Source organism: Erigeron canadensis, chromosome 2, assembly GCF_010389155.1.
Source record: "Erigeron canadensis isolate Cc75 chromosome 2, C_canadensis_v1, whole genome shotgun sequence".
NCBI classification, from domain to species: domain Eukaryota; kingdom Viridiplantae; phylum Streptophyta; class Magnoliopsida; order Asterales; family Asteraceae; genus Erigeron; species Erigeron canadensis.
This window is the reverse complement of record NC_057762.1, coordinates 2414413-2433527: the sequence shown is the minus strand read 5'-3', so window position 1 is coordinate 2433527 and position 19115 is coordinate 2414413. Positions and strand designations below refer to the sequence as shown.

The window sequence follows — 19115 nt, the reverse complement described above, 5'->3', positions numbered from 1 at the left end:
TTTATCGTAGATGACTGTCTAGTTAATTGAGATGGATTTTTATATCACGCCATTTCTCAAGAAAAGGTTGATATTTCTAAGTCACAATTAATTAACCAACTTATAATTTATATTCTAATCAACAATGATCACCATGAGATGAGATGATTCCGTCTAGCCAAACACTTATGTGAAATGTTGATTGTGAGTTTACTTTAATCACTTCCTTGTCATTTGTTTGCATTTATATTTTTGTAGTTTAATTAATTTTATCAACTTCTCTTAACAAAATTATATTACATTGTCATTTCAATTCGCATAAAATTTTTAATTCGCCGCTTTCTCTTTTGGCACTTGAGTCATATTTGTCATATACTTGTGTATTTGGTCAGGTATTGACTTTCCATTTCATTTACACAACTTTTTTTATTGACCGTGGCCCGTTGACTTTCCAACAACGTTTTCGGGCCCGCATCAACCCTTCGTAATTGTTCATAATTCCTATAACTTTTCTTGTCAAGACAGTTTTACCTTTTCTGCACTTTCAAAAAAAAAAAAAAAATCCCCTTTGACACTTCATCTTTAAATTTTAAAATCTCATTATACCACGTAATATCCAACTATAACCAATCACAACCAAAAAATTAATAACAAAAGATACGACCAACTAGCATGGGTAAAAATCTAGTAATCAACAAGTTACAAAACTAGATACAACCCAAAATTTTGACTGCAAAGATCACACAAAGGTTAAAAAAAACTTATGTCAATTAAAGTGACCCGAGACACAAGAAGAAACCCCATTAACGAAAGTCAAACCATCGATTTTCAGTTTGTGATGTTTTTGGTGTGTTATTTTGTGATGTTTTTTATGTGATCATATACTAATGTGTTTTACATATTGTAATATGGTCATATGGTTTGTAAACATGGGTTTAATATATACCTAGTATTTTGATATAGGGAGAAAATTAAGAGATAACCAACATTTAGATTATTATTTCGATAATGACGTCTAATACCTAGTATTTAGACTAAGAGAGAAAAATTAAGAGATAATCAACATTTAGATTACTATTAATATTACAATAATGACATGCATATATAGCTTTAAGCTGTATAATATCATGCAGCAGACCAATATGAGAGACATGCACCCAAAGGTAATGATAAGAAGAAAGCTATACGCGTGACCCTAATATCGGGGTGTATACTATCGAGCAACTACTGCTGTGACAGTTAAATAATTGGTTGAACTTGTTGCTATAGTGCTTGATGAGCTATGAGCACCAAGTATGTCCTTTTCCGTGAAAAAAGCCGGCTGCTTGGGTTTCTGCAATGCACCCAACTCATTACCTAACATTCGAACCACGGAGGACATGTTTGGTCTGTCATCTGGACTTTGTTGAACACACAACAACCCCACTTCTATTGATCTTAAGACTTCTGATGGATTGATTGCTTCCTCTAAATTTATATCGACTAATTCCATTGACCTGCCCTCATTATGCATTGTCCATGCCTTGACATAATAATCATTAGTAATTAAGTTTATTGACCAAAATTACAAATCAAAAGACCAGCTGGTAGGGAACTTACATGTCCAATAAGGTTGTTACTATGATCAGAATGAATGAATCCCCTATTTCTCTTCCCACTTATGATCTCCAACACTAAAACACCAAAACTGAATACATCTGACTTTGTTGAGAAAAGTCCATCTAGTGCGTACTCTGGGGACATGTAGCCGCTGAAAATAGCAAATGTTTTCAGGATTCTTATGACAAACTTAAGAAATACTCGTATATAAAATATAACCAATTAAGTTGATTTGGTAGCTTACTATGTACCAACAACTCTCTCTGTGTTTGCTTCATTCTCGTTTCCTCCAACACTTCTAGCTATGCCGAAGTCTGAAATCTTAGGGTTCATGTCACAGTCTAGTAGAATGTTGCTAGCTTTAAGATCCCTGTGAATGATTCTTAATCGTGAATCTTGATGAAGATAGAGAAGTCCTCGGGCAATTCCTTCAATGATGTGTAAGCGTGTTGTCCAATCAAGGCGTGTGCTTAGCATCTTATCTGCTTAATATGTAGGTTACTTTTACATAGTTCAATAGAAAAGTGTAGTTAAACTAACACAACTTTTTCACTTGGAAAAAATCAGCCTCAGGGCATCGACCCTTGTGACTTTTTACGAACCTTTCCCTGACCACCCCTTAGATTATGCCTATCTAGTAAGATTCAGCCTACGACCTCTTGTAAAATACTATGATGTTTTTAACTAGACCATCTTGGAAATGGTTTCAGTAAACAAGTAGTTCTTCATGTTAGACCATTGGAAATTATACGAATCTCACCAAATATAAATAAGTCTAAGCTTCTGTTGGGCATGTACTCATAGATCAACAGTTTCTCTTCTCCCTCTATGCTACATCCAAGGAGCTTTACAAGATTTCGATGTTGAAGTTTGGAAATGCAGATGACTTCATTCTTGAACTCATCTAGTCCTTGACTGGATGTATTGGAGAGACGCTTAACTGCGATTTCCACCCCTTCTAGGATACCCTGAAGATTACAATTTGTAAGGTGAAACTATGTATATATATACAAAAATTAATCTGATTTCATGTATCTTTCTTTATATGTGTCACGCTTACACTATATAGATCCGTGTCATTTCTTATGGCTTACAATCTCGGATAAATGTCTAATCTTATGGACTATTAATGAAAGGATACTATGTTATATATTGTTACCTTATAAACCGGTCCAAATCCACCTTGTCCAAGTTTATTTTCTGGTGAAAAACTACGGGTAGCTTTTTCTATTGTAGAGAAGCTAAACAATGGTAGCTCCATAGTTTCTCTGTTGCTTTCAAGGACTTGCAATGATTCCCCTATGTCTTAAAAATAAAAAATAAATTTATAAGAGATAGAATATGGTTAAGAAATACTACTCAACATATTTGCACAAATGTACAGCTAAATTTGCTGCGTGTTCTTACATTCCTTTGTTGGTTTTGCATCCTTCTTTTTTCTCCATGTATAGCATAATAATGCACAACTTAAACCTAATACAATGATGGCCAGTAACACTACAATTAAGATGATTTTGATGGGTGTCCCTCCTTTATCTGTGATAAGCAACTACGAGATATTAACATAGATGCAACATTTTTGTACTCGAACATAAAAAAAAAAAAGTATTAAAATCAACTAGTTTGTCTTATAAAGCATGTAGGTTCGAATTTGCGAACCTATGCAGAAAAACTTACCTAAATCAGAGGAAGCCATTCGTACAAAGATATCCTGACCACCCATGCCCTCGGATACTAATTTGATGTCTATGAGTTCATTAAACCAAAGGAAGCAACCACTTCCTTTTCCTCTAATGTCGGTATTTGCATACGCCATGCATGTACAATTGTTTGTGCAAATCGTTTCACATTCCTTCAGGGTCATACTCATGTTATACCAGGAAGTCTGTGTGTCTGGCAGTTTCACATTTGGATACTTTCGAAACCCATCTGATCCGTTTTTGCAATCTAACGACGTTCTCCTAAAACAACCACCTTGCCAATCTCCTATCTCCCATTTTTCTGGGTTCCTTGGCATAAATCTTTTCTCATCTAGGCACAAACATGTCTGTACGCCCATCATGACGCAATATCCATACGCTCCACAGACATTATACATATCACAAATGTCTTTTGGCAACGAAACACGAATCTCCCATGTTTTACCCTCTTCTACCCATACGGAGCGTTCATACTTCCCAGAAGAACTCACAATTGACCTTGATATGACGGAATTGCTTATAAGATTATAAGTAAAAGTCACCTCTGATGTATTTATAACCATATTGTATGTGATGACATTATTCTTCCTTAATGGAGACCCACTAAACTGTACACCATTAAATGGCCCATCCCGAAATTTGACAACCGCACCTTGTTTTAGTATGTTCCGAGGATAGCTTCGTGTGTCAATACTAAAGGTGTATTCACCCGGAGCCGGATCTTTATTATTCTTCCAGGAAGATAGATACCATTCCCGTCCCGTCAAGAAATTTTTCCCCAACTTCATCCCAGGTAGAAGAGTATCAGTTGGATAATCAAAACTCATCCAGAGAACTTTATCATCGTTGTTTCCATCCGTAACAACTAGATTTCCGTTATCCAGAAGCTTTGCAATTGTGCCACCTGATGATGTTGTGTTGGATGACCACATTACACGATTAGTATCGTTGTTCATAATGACAAGAGTACCTGGATTGACTATCTTCACCACACCTAATGATGCACCAGTGAGCGGGCGTTCTCTGTTGGCAACCCAAACCACTGTCTGAACAGAGATTTGCTTGTACCAAATACCTAGGTATCTGTTCTCAGTGTCATTTGGCTTGAAAAATCCAAGCTCAAATGTTCTAGCTGGAGAGACCAACGTATCCCCTTCTGTCAACGATTGTAAATCTGAAATGATGTTGATTTCGGTTGAGTAGGTTTGCAGAATGCTGTGAAGTAAAAAAAGAAACCAAACAAGTATAGTTACTTCCTCCATTAAAGTATTCAACAAATATTGTTCAGTTCCTCACACTAGAAATTAAGGAAGTTTGAGTGATTGAAATTTACATATCATAAAATCAACACTTACAAGTGGATATATGTGTTGAGCATTTATCAATAAGTTCTCTCAGCTCGCTTGACTTAAGTAGTAGACTGAAATGTCGTAGCCTATATGGTAATGAATCAACTAATTAATTGACTCAGTTTTGCCGTGTGCTTGGGTACAAGAATATACTGATCTTTATGACATAATTCATGAGTGCCGTGAACCCAAATAAAGGTCATAGTCATGAACCAGCCGGGCCACATATATAGAAAAAAATGTCATGCCTTGTGACCAACGTCATCTTTGTCGACCAGGTGATGCTACTCAAAAATGGCTCACAACCTTTTAAACTAAAATTAAATCTATATGTATATAATCAATAAGTTGAGTGTTTCTTACTTATAAACAGTCAAAGAAAGCTTTATACATAATCCGCAACTATACTATAGTATAAAGCATTCACTAACAAAAAAATTGCCGATTAATGACCATTTTGTTTAGAAAAAACTAAAATTTAGTCACTAATAACCATATTTAGTTACCATTAAAAAAAGTGGTCACTAAATTTGGTCACTAAACAAAATTAGTGGTAAAAAAATAATATTTTTTGGTCTCTAAACAAATTTAGTGACGGACCTTTAGTGATGAAAAGTGACCACTTAAAAGTGGCCACTAATCGACATTTTTGTTGTAGTGATTTCAACTTTTAATTTTCAATTTCAACGATGTACCATACATCAATGCCCCATAACTTTTAACTTTTATTTTCATCTCTCTACTCAAATCTCAACCACTCATTTTTTCTTTTTTCATCCATAAATAATTTTATTCCTTTAGTTCATTCAAAATCTTTTATCTTAAAAACCATATATCGATAAATTATAAAAATTATTTATCTATCTCTACTACATTATAAAGCTGTTTTTCCCTCCAAATTCTTTTTCAACAATTTACACCTACTAATGCATAAGCTTCAATACATCTATATACATCTCAACCACTCATTTTTCTCTCACATCAAATCTCAACCATTCATTTTTCTCTCTCCATCATAAATCATTTTATTCTTCTAATTCATTCAAAATCTTTTATTTCAAAAACCGTACATCAATAAATTATAAAAAATTATATGGGTGACCTTAAAAATTCATGCTTTTTTATTAGAGATGTCATTCGATATACTTTCTACGAATTATTAAATCCGAGGGCGGAACCCGTACGTCTAAGGCATTTAGCTATCACACTCTATCACCTCCTATGACCTATCACTCTCTGTGACTTATCATCCCCACCATCTCACCGCCGCAACGCACGGATACTTTCTCTCGTAATGGAAAAAGAGGTTTAAGACCCGATATTTATGATGTGATCCAGGGGTATACATAAAAAAAATACAAAAACCACAATTATATAATGAAGTTATATATATCTAGCCATATAAATAATTCAATATGACAAAAGAACATATGTAATATCAGGTCAAAAATGACAAAATGGATATTATTCCTTCTGGCATAAATGAATTTTGAAAATTTATTTATTTTGAAAATTCAATTTTCTTTATTGGAACAATTTGTTGGTGTGTATTATATGTATAATATTAATTTATTTTATGTAAGGAGGCCCAAGGCCTCACTTGTATATCAGAATGTAATCCGATTATCAGTGACGTGGTTTGTGTAATACAGATTAAAAGGGTGTTGGTGGTGGCGATTTACATGCATTTGTGAAAATTCTTAGTTTTTGTTAGTGGTAAATTTGAAGTACTTGTCGAAGAATTTTGCCATAGATTAATAGGCGTTGTTGTTAAATATAAAGGGTCCTGCGGGTTGAGCTTAGCTCGATGGCACATGGTCAATGAGGACTTTGTAGAAAATGGCCACGGTTGGAATCTATTCTCACTCATTGGTCCATGGCGCAATCGCGCTGAGACTGGAGATGTCCTTCAGGATGCGTTGATCATGGCCGATAGTTACAGTAATATTATTGCAAAAAGAAGTTATATGTGTATGTAAGGCCTCCGTCAATAATGACCTCTTCTTCACCTGGTCTTCACGGCCACATAGACGTCACAACACTCAATGACATCCCAAGAACATTTCCTTCCATCAATACGTACCACTTCTTCACCTTATTCTCACCAATTTCCTTAAAACTTCTTTTTCTCTTTTTGGTTGACAAAACCATTGTCCCGAATTAAACGCCACCACACACACTCTCTCTTCATCTTTTCATCGCCTAAATCCTGATGCATGACGACGAAAAAGAAGCAAAACGGGATTGTGCCATCAATGGACAAGGTGGAAGAGATTGTGGACGAGGTGTGGAAGAGCCTAATGAGAGAGGCCTAATATATAGTCTTTTCCTGTAAAGTATATTTAGTTTATAAATTTCTTTAAGAACTATGAGAGAAAGTATCTGTACATTGCGGCGGTGAGATGGTAGGGTGATGTGCGTTTTTATTATTGATTCTAGCCTAATAAGAGATGCTTCTGGCAGCTGTGCTTCGTCATCCGGTGTGTCGGGATTCTGAACTTCTTCACTTCTGTCCTAGTTGTTCCCATCTTTGATTTTGCACTTGGCACTGAACTGGACCTCGACATCTCTTTCCAAAAACAAGGTTTCGCGTGAAATTGGTCTGACGAACTCTTGAGCGGCACTGGATGGCAACCTGGGGGCTCCTAGAGGCGCTGGTTTGCACCTGGAGGGTCACCAGCGGCGCTGGTTAGTATCCAACGACACTGGGTGTTACCTGGAGGGTTTCCAGCGGCGTTGGTAGGTATCCCCAGCAGCGCTGGTGGCTCTTGGACAGATTCCAGAATTGTGTTTTTGTCCGTTTCGCCTTCATTTTTCTCCCGTTTGACCTGTACCAGATTTGATTCACAAGAATCATTTGAAACCTCAGTAGAGTCATTACCTTCGGTGAACATGACGTTCACATTCTTATTCCGTCTGATCGGTGGTTGGTACTTTTAACTCGTGCTAGGGTTTGAGCTTGAGCTTTCGTAGATGATTTGCCTTGGAGGAGAACTGCTTTCCTTTCTTGCATTCTGCTCAATCCACCTATCTATCCTTCTCTCCATCTCCTTGATTGAGGCTTGTTGATTCCTTGCTCCTTCGTCAACCTTTTAGTTGAGATTGCTTATTTTCTCATTGAGCGTTTTTGCATAGCTTTCCAAGGAGTCGTGCCTTTTTTTCGTTCATGTCCATGTATCTCTCCATCATGTGAGTAAGCTTAGCAATCGGATCCTCCTTGACTTCATTTTCCGCTTTTGGTTGCTTGGGTTGACCATTGTTACTTTGCTACCTATTTTCAAAAGAACCAAAGTTATTTATAGCATAACTAGAATTAAAGTTAGAATTACCGGGATTTCTTTGAAATAGTTCTCGTTGAAAGCCTCCTCGGTATTGGTTCTAAACATAATTGACTTGCTCGGTAGCCTCCTCTTCACAATCCTCGGTATAGTGCATTCCTCTGCAATTGTTGCACCCGTGTGCAATCACTTTAAGGTCTTTATTCATTATGTCCAACCTTTATTCAAAAGTAGAAAAACGGTTAGATAAAGCCTTAAGTTCATGAATTACCTCATTGTCGGAGCTACTTTCGATGCTAGCCACGGTCCTTCTTGATCTTCCTTCTCGTTCCTTATCACCCATGTCTCGAGCTAAGCTAGCTTGCACCATATCCCCCATCATCTTGTACGCGGCATTTGTAGTCTTGTATAAAAAGTTACCACCGCCGGTTAGGTCTATATCCTTTTGGGAACTCTTGGTTAAACCAAAGAAAAAGATTTCCATGATCTCGTCCTTGCTAAGTCCATTCCCGTGATAGTTTCTTATCATTTCCCTAAGCCTTTTGCATGCATCAACTAGTGATTCTCCGTTGTCTTGCTTGAAAGCCTTGATATCTTGAAGCATTTTCCTAGCTAAACTCAGGGGAAAGAATCGCGAGACAAACTTTTCGCGAAATTGATTCCATGTAGTGATGGTACCTTCATCGAGCTCATCGAACCAAGGACGTGCCTCTCTGGTGAGAGACGGTGGAAATAAGCTAAGTTGCACATCGTCATCGGTGACGCCTCCACCATATTTGAACATTTTACACAAACTGGTGAACTTGCTTACATGCTTATGGGGGTCGAATTTGGCTCGGCCGTCTTATTGGTTGTCCTGGATTAACTTAAGGTGGTTTCCTTTGACTGAAAACAAATCTCCTAAGTTGGGTAAGACTATGGCTGATCCCGGTGTCGGTGCTACGGCCCTTGTCTTTTCTATCATCAGTCGGTCGAAATCTTCTACTACACCTCTAGGTGAGTTTGGTTGAGACATAGTGTCGGTTGATCCTACGGGTCTTCTAAGTCGAAATGGTTTGCTAAATTACCTACGGGTATTGAGTTTGACCTGGTGAGTTTTCTCCTACGTCTGAGTCTGCTTAGGCTTATGGACAGGCGTCTTAGAACCGTCCCGATCTTAAACGCACCTACTACCTAAATAAGCTGCAAAAACTCAAGAAAAAGATCAACGCACCAATATAAAGATAAAAATGGAAAACTAAATTAAACTACTTAAACTAAAAATGAAACAGAAAATATTTTTGGATTTTTAAGAAAAAAGAAAATACGACCTAATTAAGCTAACCCTAATTTTAACCTAATTTGACTTTTAACCTAAATGACTTAACCTAAGTACTGAAAAGTAACTACTTCGTGCCGAAACACAAAGCAGAATCGAATTACACTACTAAACTAAGAATGCGTCGCGTCCCCGGCAGCGGCGCCAAAAAGCTTGATGTACGTTTTTATTATTGATTTTAGTTTTTAAAATTACGAAGTTGTACAAGTAAATTATCCTAAAACTAACACACTTACGAGCAGAGAACCCGGTCTTGTGTAGTATAGTCTAGTGGTAAATTATAGGATCGTTCGTAGGGACGCTTTCACTACCTAATCTAATAATATGTGTAATTCTAGTTTGTTTTGGAGGTTTGTCACTAACTCTTAATAAACTACTACCTAACAGTAACTATCTGGTATTTCCGGGGCAAACTGCGTCAGAAGACGCAACGTAAAATATTAAAAAGCAAATAACAGTAATTAAATTAAAATACTTGTTTGGCATCTCCGATCTCATGGTAGGACCAAATACTATTCTACTTGTTTGTTAGCCTGTTGGAAACTTAATCACGGCTCAGATTCTCGTTAGATTCACTTTGCCTAATTACCAGTCCTATCGCTAGACTCACACTACCCTATAAACAAATTCTCGCTAGATTCATTGTTTAAGCATTAATGACCTAAAGTTTGTGTTACTAGTTCATCTTTTAGTTACCCGGCTCTTAAGCCATGTCCAGGTAATAATTCTCTCCAGTGACCACAGTGCTTAGTTACAAGTCACTGGATCGCGTCTGACATTGTAAAGCTTCATGTTCAATTCATCCTAGTTATTATGGTTCTGGATCCCTCAGTTACAAGTGAATCACCTTTTACATCTAGTTATAGACCGACTAGTGTTTTCCATCTTAGCATATTAGTCCTAGTGTATGATCATAGACATTCATTAGAATTAAACTAATATATTCAGATATAAAACCTGTAATATCATGAATTACTAATAAACATGGATCTACGATAAACAGTAAAACACACCAACAAAATCTAATGAAACAAAGTAAAACAATAAACGTCTACATGATCACATCGATCCAAACAAGTATTCAGCCTACTAGCCTAGCATTATTAAAGGAATAACAAAGTCTGAAAAAATGAAATATATTGTTTGATAAAGTAAAGTAAATATAAAGATAAGATCTAGACCAAAGATGAAGATTGGAAGGTGTTAGAAGCTCCAAAACCTTTTTGGAAATCTGCAAATCGATCTAGGGTTGTTACTGGGCGGCTAAGGCTGCTGAATCAGCTCTCTCTTAGGGTTTTGAGGGTTAGTTTGGCTTAAATAGTGATTTAAGTCGGTTGCTGATCAGGGCCGACCAGCGGCGTTGGTGGGCTCACCAACGGTGCTGGCTGTGGGCTTTTTCTGGGCCAGCGGCGCTGGTCAGTGGCTAGCGGCACCGTGTCTTCTCCAGCGGCGCTGGCATGGCTGCCAGCGGCGCTGGTTGCTGCTGTTTGTACTCCTACTTCTTCGTTCGGTGCCCGAATCACTTCCTTGTATCTTGTAACTTCATAGGCTTCCTTCTTGAGTTACTTGATGTCATTTACCCTCTCTCGCATCTTCCGTGAACCTGCATGAACATTCGATTCCATTAAGTACCAATAGTTCCGGAATATTAACTCATTTAAGCATTGAAATGAAGCCTTTCGGTAGGGGTTTTTATCACAAAATGGACGCTCATCATGGGGTGATTGGTTCTAGGAGGTGATAAGTCATAGAGTGTGATAGTCAAATGCCTTAGCCGTTGTTGGTGCATGTTTCTTGGTGACAAAAGTATCCTAGATGTGTTATGTATTTTATATTCAAGTCTTGTAAATTACCGTTTGCCAATAATATTACCTTGGCATATATTGTGATCATATTGGGATCCATTTGTATATGTTTATATGTTTGTTTATTATTTATGTTTTGTAGGTACATGACATGAATGTAGACATAACATGTAAAGAGTAATAAGTTAATGTTGTTTCTACGTTTAATAGCAGTAGAAACATTAACTTATTATACTTCCAAAGGGAAGTTAAGGTAATGTTGTTTCTGCGTTTAATAGCAGGAGAAACATTAGCTTAATATATACTTCCAAAGGTAATGTAAACAATGTTGTTTATGCGTGTCCAAAGCAGTAGAAACATTGTCTGAGTTAATGTTGTTTTCGCGTATTAACAGCAGTAGAAACATTAACTCAAAAATTCCTAAGTGTCATTTGAGAGTTCTTGGGAACAAGCAAAAGTTTGATTGTTCAGAAAAACACTCAAATGGATCGAGAGTTTCTTGGGAATGAGCCAAAGTTTGCTTGTTCAGAAGAACTCTCAAATGGTTTGAGTGTTTCTTGGTAACAAGCAAAAGCATGCTTGTTCATAAAAATCTCAAACAGGCCAAACCCTAATGGGCTTTGGCTGACACAGAAACACGCAAACCCATAGGGTTTTGTGTGTTCCGGCCATGTGCCTATATATAGGGCTGTGTGTTTGCGTGGTTCAGACAAGAGTGTAGAGAGAGAAACAAGCAAAATCTTGAGAGAGAAACCTCTAGAACTAAGAACACACAAATCTAGTAGATCTTGTGGTGTTACTCATCTCACGCACGAACCTTTTGTGTGTTCTTGGTACAGTACCTTTTGCGTGTTTTAGTACACTTCATATCTGCGTGATTTTCAAACAGTTTGCATGTTCTAGCGGTTTGCGCGTTCTGTTTGAGTGTTCTCAAGTTTGAGGGGTTTCAGTTTTGAGTGTTCTTGTTCGCGTGTTTCTACACCTTGCGTGTTTCATTTGAGTGTTCCTAGATTTGCTGGTTCTTGTGTCTTTGCATGTTTAGCTCTTAAAGCACATACACAATGGCAGCAAATTATCTTAACCGATTGATACTAATGGACCATGAGACCGATAAGGGTAATTCACCACCTAAACTAATGATCATTGAGCAATACTTTTCTTAGAAAGGTCGATTCGAATCCTTTATGCAATTCACAAATATTAGAATGTGGACTTGTGTGACAGAAGGACATAGTGCCCCAACATATGAGGATAGTGGTGTTAACAAAGTATATTCTTATCAAGACATGACTCAATCAATAAAAAAATTGTATGAGGCAAAGAAAAAGGCACCATCATGTTTAAAAATGTCATTGTCACAAGAAATATTACATTTATTTAATGGATTCAATACATTTAAAGAACTCTGGTTAGCATTAAAGAATCATTGTGAAGGGGATGAAACACTTAAAAAGAATCATAGAGACATTTTAAAGCATCAGTATAATGTATTTAATGGGTTAAGAAGCGAAAACTTAGATCAACTAATTACAAGGTATTATCATTTGTTAGCATAGTTGCAAGCATTTGAAGTTACCTACTCTGAGGAGGAAAAAGTCGAGAAATTTTTGAGCTCCTTGCCGGAAAAATGGGAGTAATTATATTACCACTTTGCAGGAGAAAGCAGATTTCTCTGACATGTCCTTGACTCAGATAGTTTTTATTTTTTGGGGACAAGAAATGAAACTAAAGAGGAGGGAAGCAGGATATAATAATGCTCAGATTCCTGAGCATTATTACGGTAGGCCTACGATTGATGTGGGTCAAGGTTCTTCTAGTGAAAGCACGAGTGCCTTCCTAAGTGAAGATGTTGACTTACATAAAATCTCGTTTGGCAACCGTGGATATCCTACCTCCAGTGTTAGTACCACTGTGCCTATAAGTGTCAAATGTGCAGAAAGTCACTTATCCGTTCTTGCGTCATTCGTGACATCATATGAACAGTTTATCCAGGGAAAGGTTCAAGATCCCAGTTTTATAGATGAACTACGAACAAATTGATCCTTTGGACTTAGAAAAGATTGACTTACAAAGGCAAATGGCCATGTTGTGACTCTTCGGACTAAACGGTTCTTGGCAAGAACAGGGCGAAAAGTTGTGGGTTTCAAGCTTGGCTTTGATAAGTCAAAGGTAAAGTGTTACAATTGTGAGGGCTTTGGACACTTTGCTAGGGAATGCCAGAGACCTAAGAAGGATGACAGGTCTATTGTGACTCGTCAAAACTTCAATCAAGGTGGAATAGTATCTTCATCTTCTAACACCTCTAAACAAAGGTCATATAATGATGGGTCTAATGGAAATCAAGGCTTAGTTATTCAAGAGCTTTGATGATCCAACAACAAGATGGATCATATGACTTGAGTTCAAAAGTCATGAAGAAGACATTGCATATCTTGCTGAAATTTACTTAGATAGTGTCATAACAGGTGACCTAGATGATTCTTATCAAGATGATGAGTATGTAGACAATGTTGATTATTCAATGATGAATGAAGATGATGAACTCCTTGAGGAAGATTACACCATGACAATCGAAACTAATCAATATCATCAAGAAGATAATGAGGAAGATATGAGTGCCATTGAATTTACACTGCCATCTGAAGATTCAAATGTTCCTGTTCGACATGAGCAAGATTATCCAATAAAGACAAAACAAGACAAGGACAAAATCTTTGACACAAGTATTCTTTTAGAGGATGATGAGATATTGGAATCAGATGAAGATAAAGGTTGTCAAAAGGTGGGAATTCCTCAAAGACTCAGTACAAGGGAACTTATTGATTTCATTTCTAATTTAGATATATCTGAGCAATTAGTGGAACTCTTACTACATTCATTGGTAAAAGTTTGTAAGTTCACCAACATGTTATCCTCCGAAGTTACTGATCTTCAGAATGTTGCAAGAGACACAAATAAATTACTTTATGATTCAGTCAACGATAGATCTTCTCTCAGGCAACAAGTTGCTATGTTGACCCAAAATGAAGGTGAGTTAAAGAGACAAGTTAGAGCAGATCAAGGAAGACTGGCCGCTATGAAAGAAGAGTTCAGAGAAGTAATTCTTAGAAAAGAGTTATGCCAAGAAAACTCTGGAAAGATATCGAAGAAACTTACTGAGAAACAAATTTAATTGGCGGATGCTAAAGTTGAAATAACTCATCTAAATGGGAAACTTAACAAAATAGGAGATATGAGATGTGTGATAAACTATCTGTCTAAATCTAAAAGTACTAGCAATCATCAAGACCTCGAGCACACATATGAAGACATGATTCAAAAAAGGGGAACATCATTTTTGATCACATAACCAATTAAGCAACTTGAAGAAAAGGAGTAAGATCCAATTCAGAATGAAAAAAATGTGGATGTTACATAGGAAGTGATAAAACCCAAGTTGAAAACAAGAAAAAGAATTGTTCCTCCGGTACTAACTCCTGAACAAAAGAATGTAGTCAAAAGGGGACACTTTGAAAGGATAAGTGGTCCATCTGTTAACAGGTCAAAAAAGTCCATTAATAGAATCTCTTGCTTCATTTGCCGAGAAAAAGGTAATGTGGCAAGTAAATGTCCACGGAAGGGTAAATCTAGCAGATCAAAGCAGTCTAATGACTCAAGTGACAGAGACGTTGAAGATATGGATGTTCAGTTGAGAAAGAAAAAGGGTAAACATGTTGAAGAAAGGTCAACAAGTGTTTCACCTAAGAAGATTTCTCAAAGGAACTCACCCGCACGAAGTAGTTCACCTAGAAATAATCAGATTAGTACTTCAAATCCAACATTTATGAGTGATTACAAGAAGAAATACTATGAAGATTATGCTTCTAGAAATTCCTTAAGTTGTATTGCTTAGGAGCATGGAAATCCAAGAAGCGTATCTCCAAAGAAACCTTCAAATGGTGGCCAAGTTCGTAGCAAGACTCCAAGGACGAATTCCACTCCAAAACGAGAAGTCTTCAATAATGTTGGTGATGACGATACATGTTTTTATGATCGTTTCACAGGAATAGTTAAAACTGGTCGTTCCTCAATGTTTCAGAAGCATAGTCCCAGGAGAAAGATTGAGTTATCTCTTGAGAGGGTGCCAAGAAACAACAAACATACTTCAAAATCCAGGACTCCCACTAAGAGTGATGGATATTGGACGAATGTCTCAGTGAAGGATAAGGATGGTAAATTCAACTCTACTGAGGCTTGGGTGTCGTTTCACAACTAGGCGCTTATCTTTCATGCGGAGGACACAGTCAAGAAGGACCATGTGTTTTGGTGATTGGTGACTGAGTCTTGGGCACAATTTTTATTAGATAACATAGTGCGTTATCGAACTTTTATTGTATTTTCTTCAATGTAAATCTTGGTGCAGGTCCCATGTATGTTATTTATAATTTATTTATAAAGGAACGTATTTGGGAAAAACGAGTATATATAAAGTGTTACTTTATTTTATGCATAATAAATCATTTGCGATAGCAATTATTATTTGTTTAATAGTTGTTATCCTATGATGAATATGCAAGTTGATTTATTTATGATGGTTACACTAAGGCCTTTGATCAATTGCATTTCGAGTTGCTAGTCCAATTGACTGGAATGAGAAACCCTTAGCTAATATCTCCCAGAACCATCTTAAAATCAGAAAATGCAACACGAAATAAAATAATGGTTTAAGGGAGAGTCGTTATTGCAAGATATGACGAAAACATGTGGCATCTAAGTTTACTCATTTGCTACATCCGATCTTTTCTAAAGTAATTAATCCTTCTAAAATTTGTTCAATATACAATACTAAGCATGATTATCATAAGATTTGTTAGAGTAATTTTATTTTAAAATTACTGTGATCACTTTATGCTTCGTAAGGTTCTTTGCTAATAATAAGAGTTCTATTGCACAAGAGATAATGCTAAATAGGGTATCTGGTTTCTAGGGGGACTTAACTGGTTTCTAGGGGGACTTAACTGTGTTCTTATTGAACACAGAATAAGCGTGTGTCGTGATAAGGATGTAGTGTAATTCAAGACTTTAATTTAAGTGTGTTTGGTACACCTTGAATTAGGTCTTACATGTAAATTGCTCGAAAGATTAAGTTTTAATACTTAAGGTTTTGGTCAAAAATAGGTCAAACAGAGCTACTTAGTTGATATATTTGACAGATATTTTGATTTGCAATTTACTTTGAATTATTTAATAGAAAATGCTTATTGTATGAGTTAACATAATAATTGCTTAGATTTTAATCTTAATTGAGAGAATCTATTGTTTGTTATATGTTATATTTTTGTTTACGTATCTTCGGGTTCAATTATTCTACTGAGATAAATACATTTATTGTATGGATCTCATGAGTCTATTTGTGTGTGCAAATTTTTTTTTTTATCTTAATTGGATGTGTGTCAACCGTTAAGATAAAAGGGTCTCTTACATGTATGAAAATTGAGTCTATCCAATCCGGAATGATGAAAACTTAAGCTTGTGTGTGGTGGTGGGGGGGGGGAGTGTAGAAGGGCCAAATGTTACTATTCCTAAGGCCCTCCTTCTTTGTATATACAGTATACAAGTTAAAAAAAGTAATTCAAAAAACATATGGTCAAAATAAAAGCTAGAAAATCCGAGGGTGCAAAGTGCAAAAAAGAGACACAATTTAGTAGCAAAATTAGGAATTCTAATAGCTATGGGGAAACCATAAATAAATCATTAAAGTTAGGTGGTCAAAGTTAATGCTAAGTAAGGGTGAGTATGGGTCGTTTGGGTCGATTTTTGGCTAAAACCGAAACCCGAACCGATCTATTTGGTTTTTAGAAAACCAAAACCATTGGATTTGGTTTTTATTCGGTTTGGTTTTGGATCGGTTTCGGTTTTTGTTCGGGTTTTTTTTTCACTTTTCTGTTTATGATGTTATAAAATTAATTTTCAATTGTTAACAAAAAAAAACTATGATATAGAAACTAAAATATAGAGATATTTTTTTTAACTAATTATTTTTGTAGGTGTCAAAATTGATATAACTTTTATAAAATGAATTGATTTTATTGTATGTTTTCATCTAAAACATACAATTTATATAGATTTGCACACTAAGAAATACAAAAAGTTTAAATATATTAATATATTTACAAATTATAAGTAATAAATATACGAGTATATATAATATGATATACATATAAAATATATTAAGATATAATGGGTTCGGTTCGGTTTTTAGCAAATGAAACAGAAACCCAAACCGGCCCGTTCGGTTTTTGGAAAACAAAAACCAATCCAATGGATTTCGTTCGGTTTTTGGTTTTTTCGGTTCGATTTTGTCGGGTTTTTTCGGTTTTTGGTTTTCCGGTTCGGTTTTTGCTATCGCTAAAAAACCTTGGGGGTTCAAAGCAAAAAATAAAAGGGGGGGGGAGTTTAAGGGCAAAATATAATATCATAAAGTTGGGGGGTAAAATTAAAAGCTAAGAAACCTAGGGGTTGAAAGCGAAATTAAAAATAAGAACTTTGTGGGGAAAAAATAAAAAAATTAAAAAGTTTGTGGTAAAATCGAAAAATGCCACAGTATACTATTCCTAAGCATGTTGTTAAATGTATATATATATATATATGAGTGGGTTAGATTAGAGACTCCTTATTTTAGGGACTTGATCTATACCGTCCATTTTCATCAGATCTATTCACCACTAATTATCTCCGACGAGACTTACACATGTGTAAGTACAACTTACACATGTGTAAGTTGAATAGAAATTATGATTCGGAGCGGGCTTCTCCCTTCAGGATATTGATAAACCAAAGCTGGTGGGGGTGATAGGTCATAGTGGGTGATAGATAATAGGGGGTGACCGGTGATGGGTGGTCTACCTAAAAAAAATTGCACTTAAAACATGTGTAAGTTACTTACACATGTTTAAGTCTCACCGGAGATGGTCGCCGTTGTCGGAGGATCATGGTAGTGGTGGTGGCCGAAAAAGGAGGTAGAAGGAGTCCCTAACAGTTCATAAAATAAGGAGTCCCTAATTTAACTTTCCCATATATATATATATATATATTCATATGAGAAGTAACAATTGTGCCACCAGATGATAAATCTACCGTATGTAAGTAGCATTTTATAGACGGTGACTAAAATGCCCTTAAAAAAAAATACAAATTTCTATCTCCCCCTTACGCAGAAACACATAGCAAAAACCCTAACTCAAAATTCGTCCCCCTCCTCCCCCATTTCATATCCCACCTCAACAATTCATTGCATCTCCGACTGCAAATAAATTACTTTTACATTAATAACCACATTATCACCGCTGCTGAATTGTGCGAGCACCAATCTAGTTTGTAAAATGTGAAGCTAGTTCATATTCAGAATTAGATCATAAGTCATTTTGATTTGCAAAATACTAAAAAAGCTATCAAAGTTATTAACTACGAATAATAGTACCTACGCAATGCGATGGTGAGATGGTGGAAGGTAATGTGATAAGTCATATAGTGTGATAGCCAAATGCCTTAGTTGTACGGGTTCCGTACTCTGATTTAAAAATTCGTCGAAAGTATATATCGAATGACATCTCTAATGAAAGAGCATAATATTTTAAGAACACCCATACAATTTTTATAATTTATCGATATACGGTTTTTGAGATAAATTTTTTTGAATAAATTAGATGAATAAAATGATTTATGCAGGAGAGAGAAAAAATGAGTGATTGAGATTTGAGAAGAGAGAGAAAAAAATGAGTGGTTAGGATTCAAGGGTATTATAGTTATATTGGGTAGAGATGTTTAAATTAGTGAATAAAGAAGGAAGGTAATTTAGGTAGTTCAACTCAGTTTTTGAGATTTTAAAGAGAACTAAAATGCTTTATAAGATAGTATAGATATAGATATAGAAGTAAAGATAGATATAGAATTAGAAGTATAAATATAGATGGATTGATGATTACAACTTACAAGGATTTTATATTGTACATATACAAAGTGCAAGGATCTTAGCTAAACATCCTAATATTATCCATTCATTCACCCAAAGCCGCTACGCTTCTTCTTAAACATAACATCACATCACA

At 36.0% G+C, this 19115-nt stretch overlaps 1 protein-coding gene across 3 annotated transcripts; it reads right to left on the bottom strand.

Moving 5' to 3' along the window:
• Window positions 1-1027: 1027 nt before the first annotated feature.
• LOC122588562 (G-type lectin S-receptor-like serine/threonine-protein kinase At4g27290) lies at window positions 1028-4667 on the bottom strand. Of its 3 annotated transcripts, XM_043760699.1 has the most exons (8): window positions 4634-4667; window positions 3256-4493; window positions 2986-3114; window positions 2738-2883; window positions 2339-2546; window positions 1823-2063; window positions 1579-1729; window positions 1028-1501 (listed from the first exon to the last, which is right to left on the bottom strand). In XM_043760699.1, exons 1-8 carry the CDS (start codon window positions 4654-4656, stop codon window positions 1193-1195), a joined length of 2445 nt encoding a protein of 814 aa, XP_043616634.1. In that variant the 5' UTR covers window positions 4657-4667; the 3' UTR covers window positions 1028-1192. The 3 variants fall into 3 exon arrangements, with proteins under 3 accessions (XP_043616634.1, XP_043616633.1, XP_043616635.1); XM_043760698.1 differs by having other exon boundaries at window positions 1823-2060; window positions 3256-4637; XM_043760700.1 differs by lacking the exons at window positions 2339-2546; window positions 2738-2883; window positions 2986-3114; window positions 3256-4493; window positions 4634-4667 and having other exon boundaries at window positions 1830-1918.
• Between the last annotated feature and the right edge of the window lie 14448 nt (window positions 4668-19115).

Bases quoted from the DNA above. Each gene is read 5' to 3' on its own strand.
- LOC122588562 (XM_043760698.1), bottom strand. From the start codon at position 4,540: ATGGAGGAAGTAACTATACTTGTTTGGTTTCTTTTTTTACTTCACAGC. The intron at 2,061-2,338 runs GTGAGATTCGTA...CATATTAAGCAG, and splicing joins CTTAGACTTATTTATATTTG to ATAAGATGCTAAGCACACGC. The intron at 1,502-1,578 runs GTAAGTTCCCTA...TATTATGTCAAG, and splicing joins GTAACAACCTTATTGGACAT to GCATGGACAATGCATAATGA.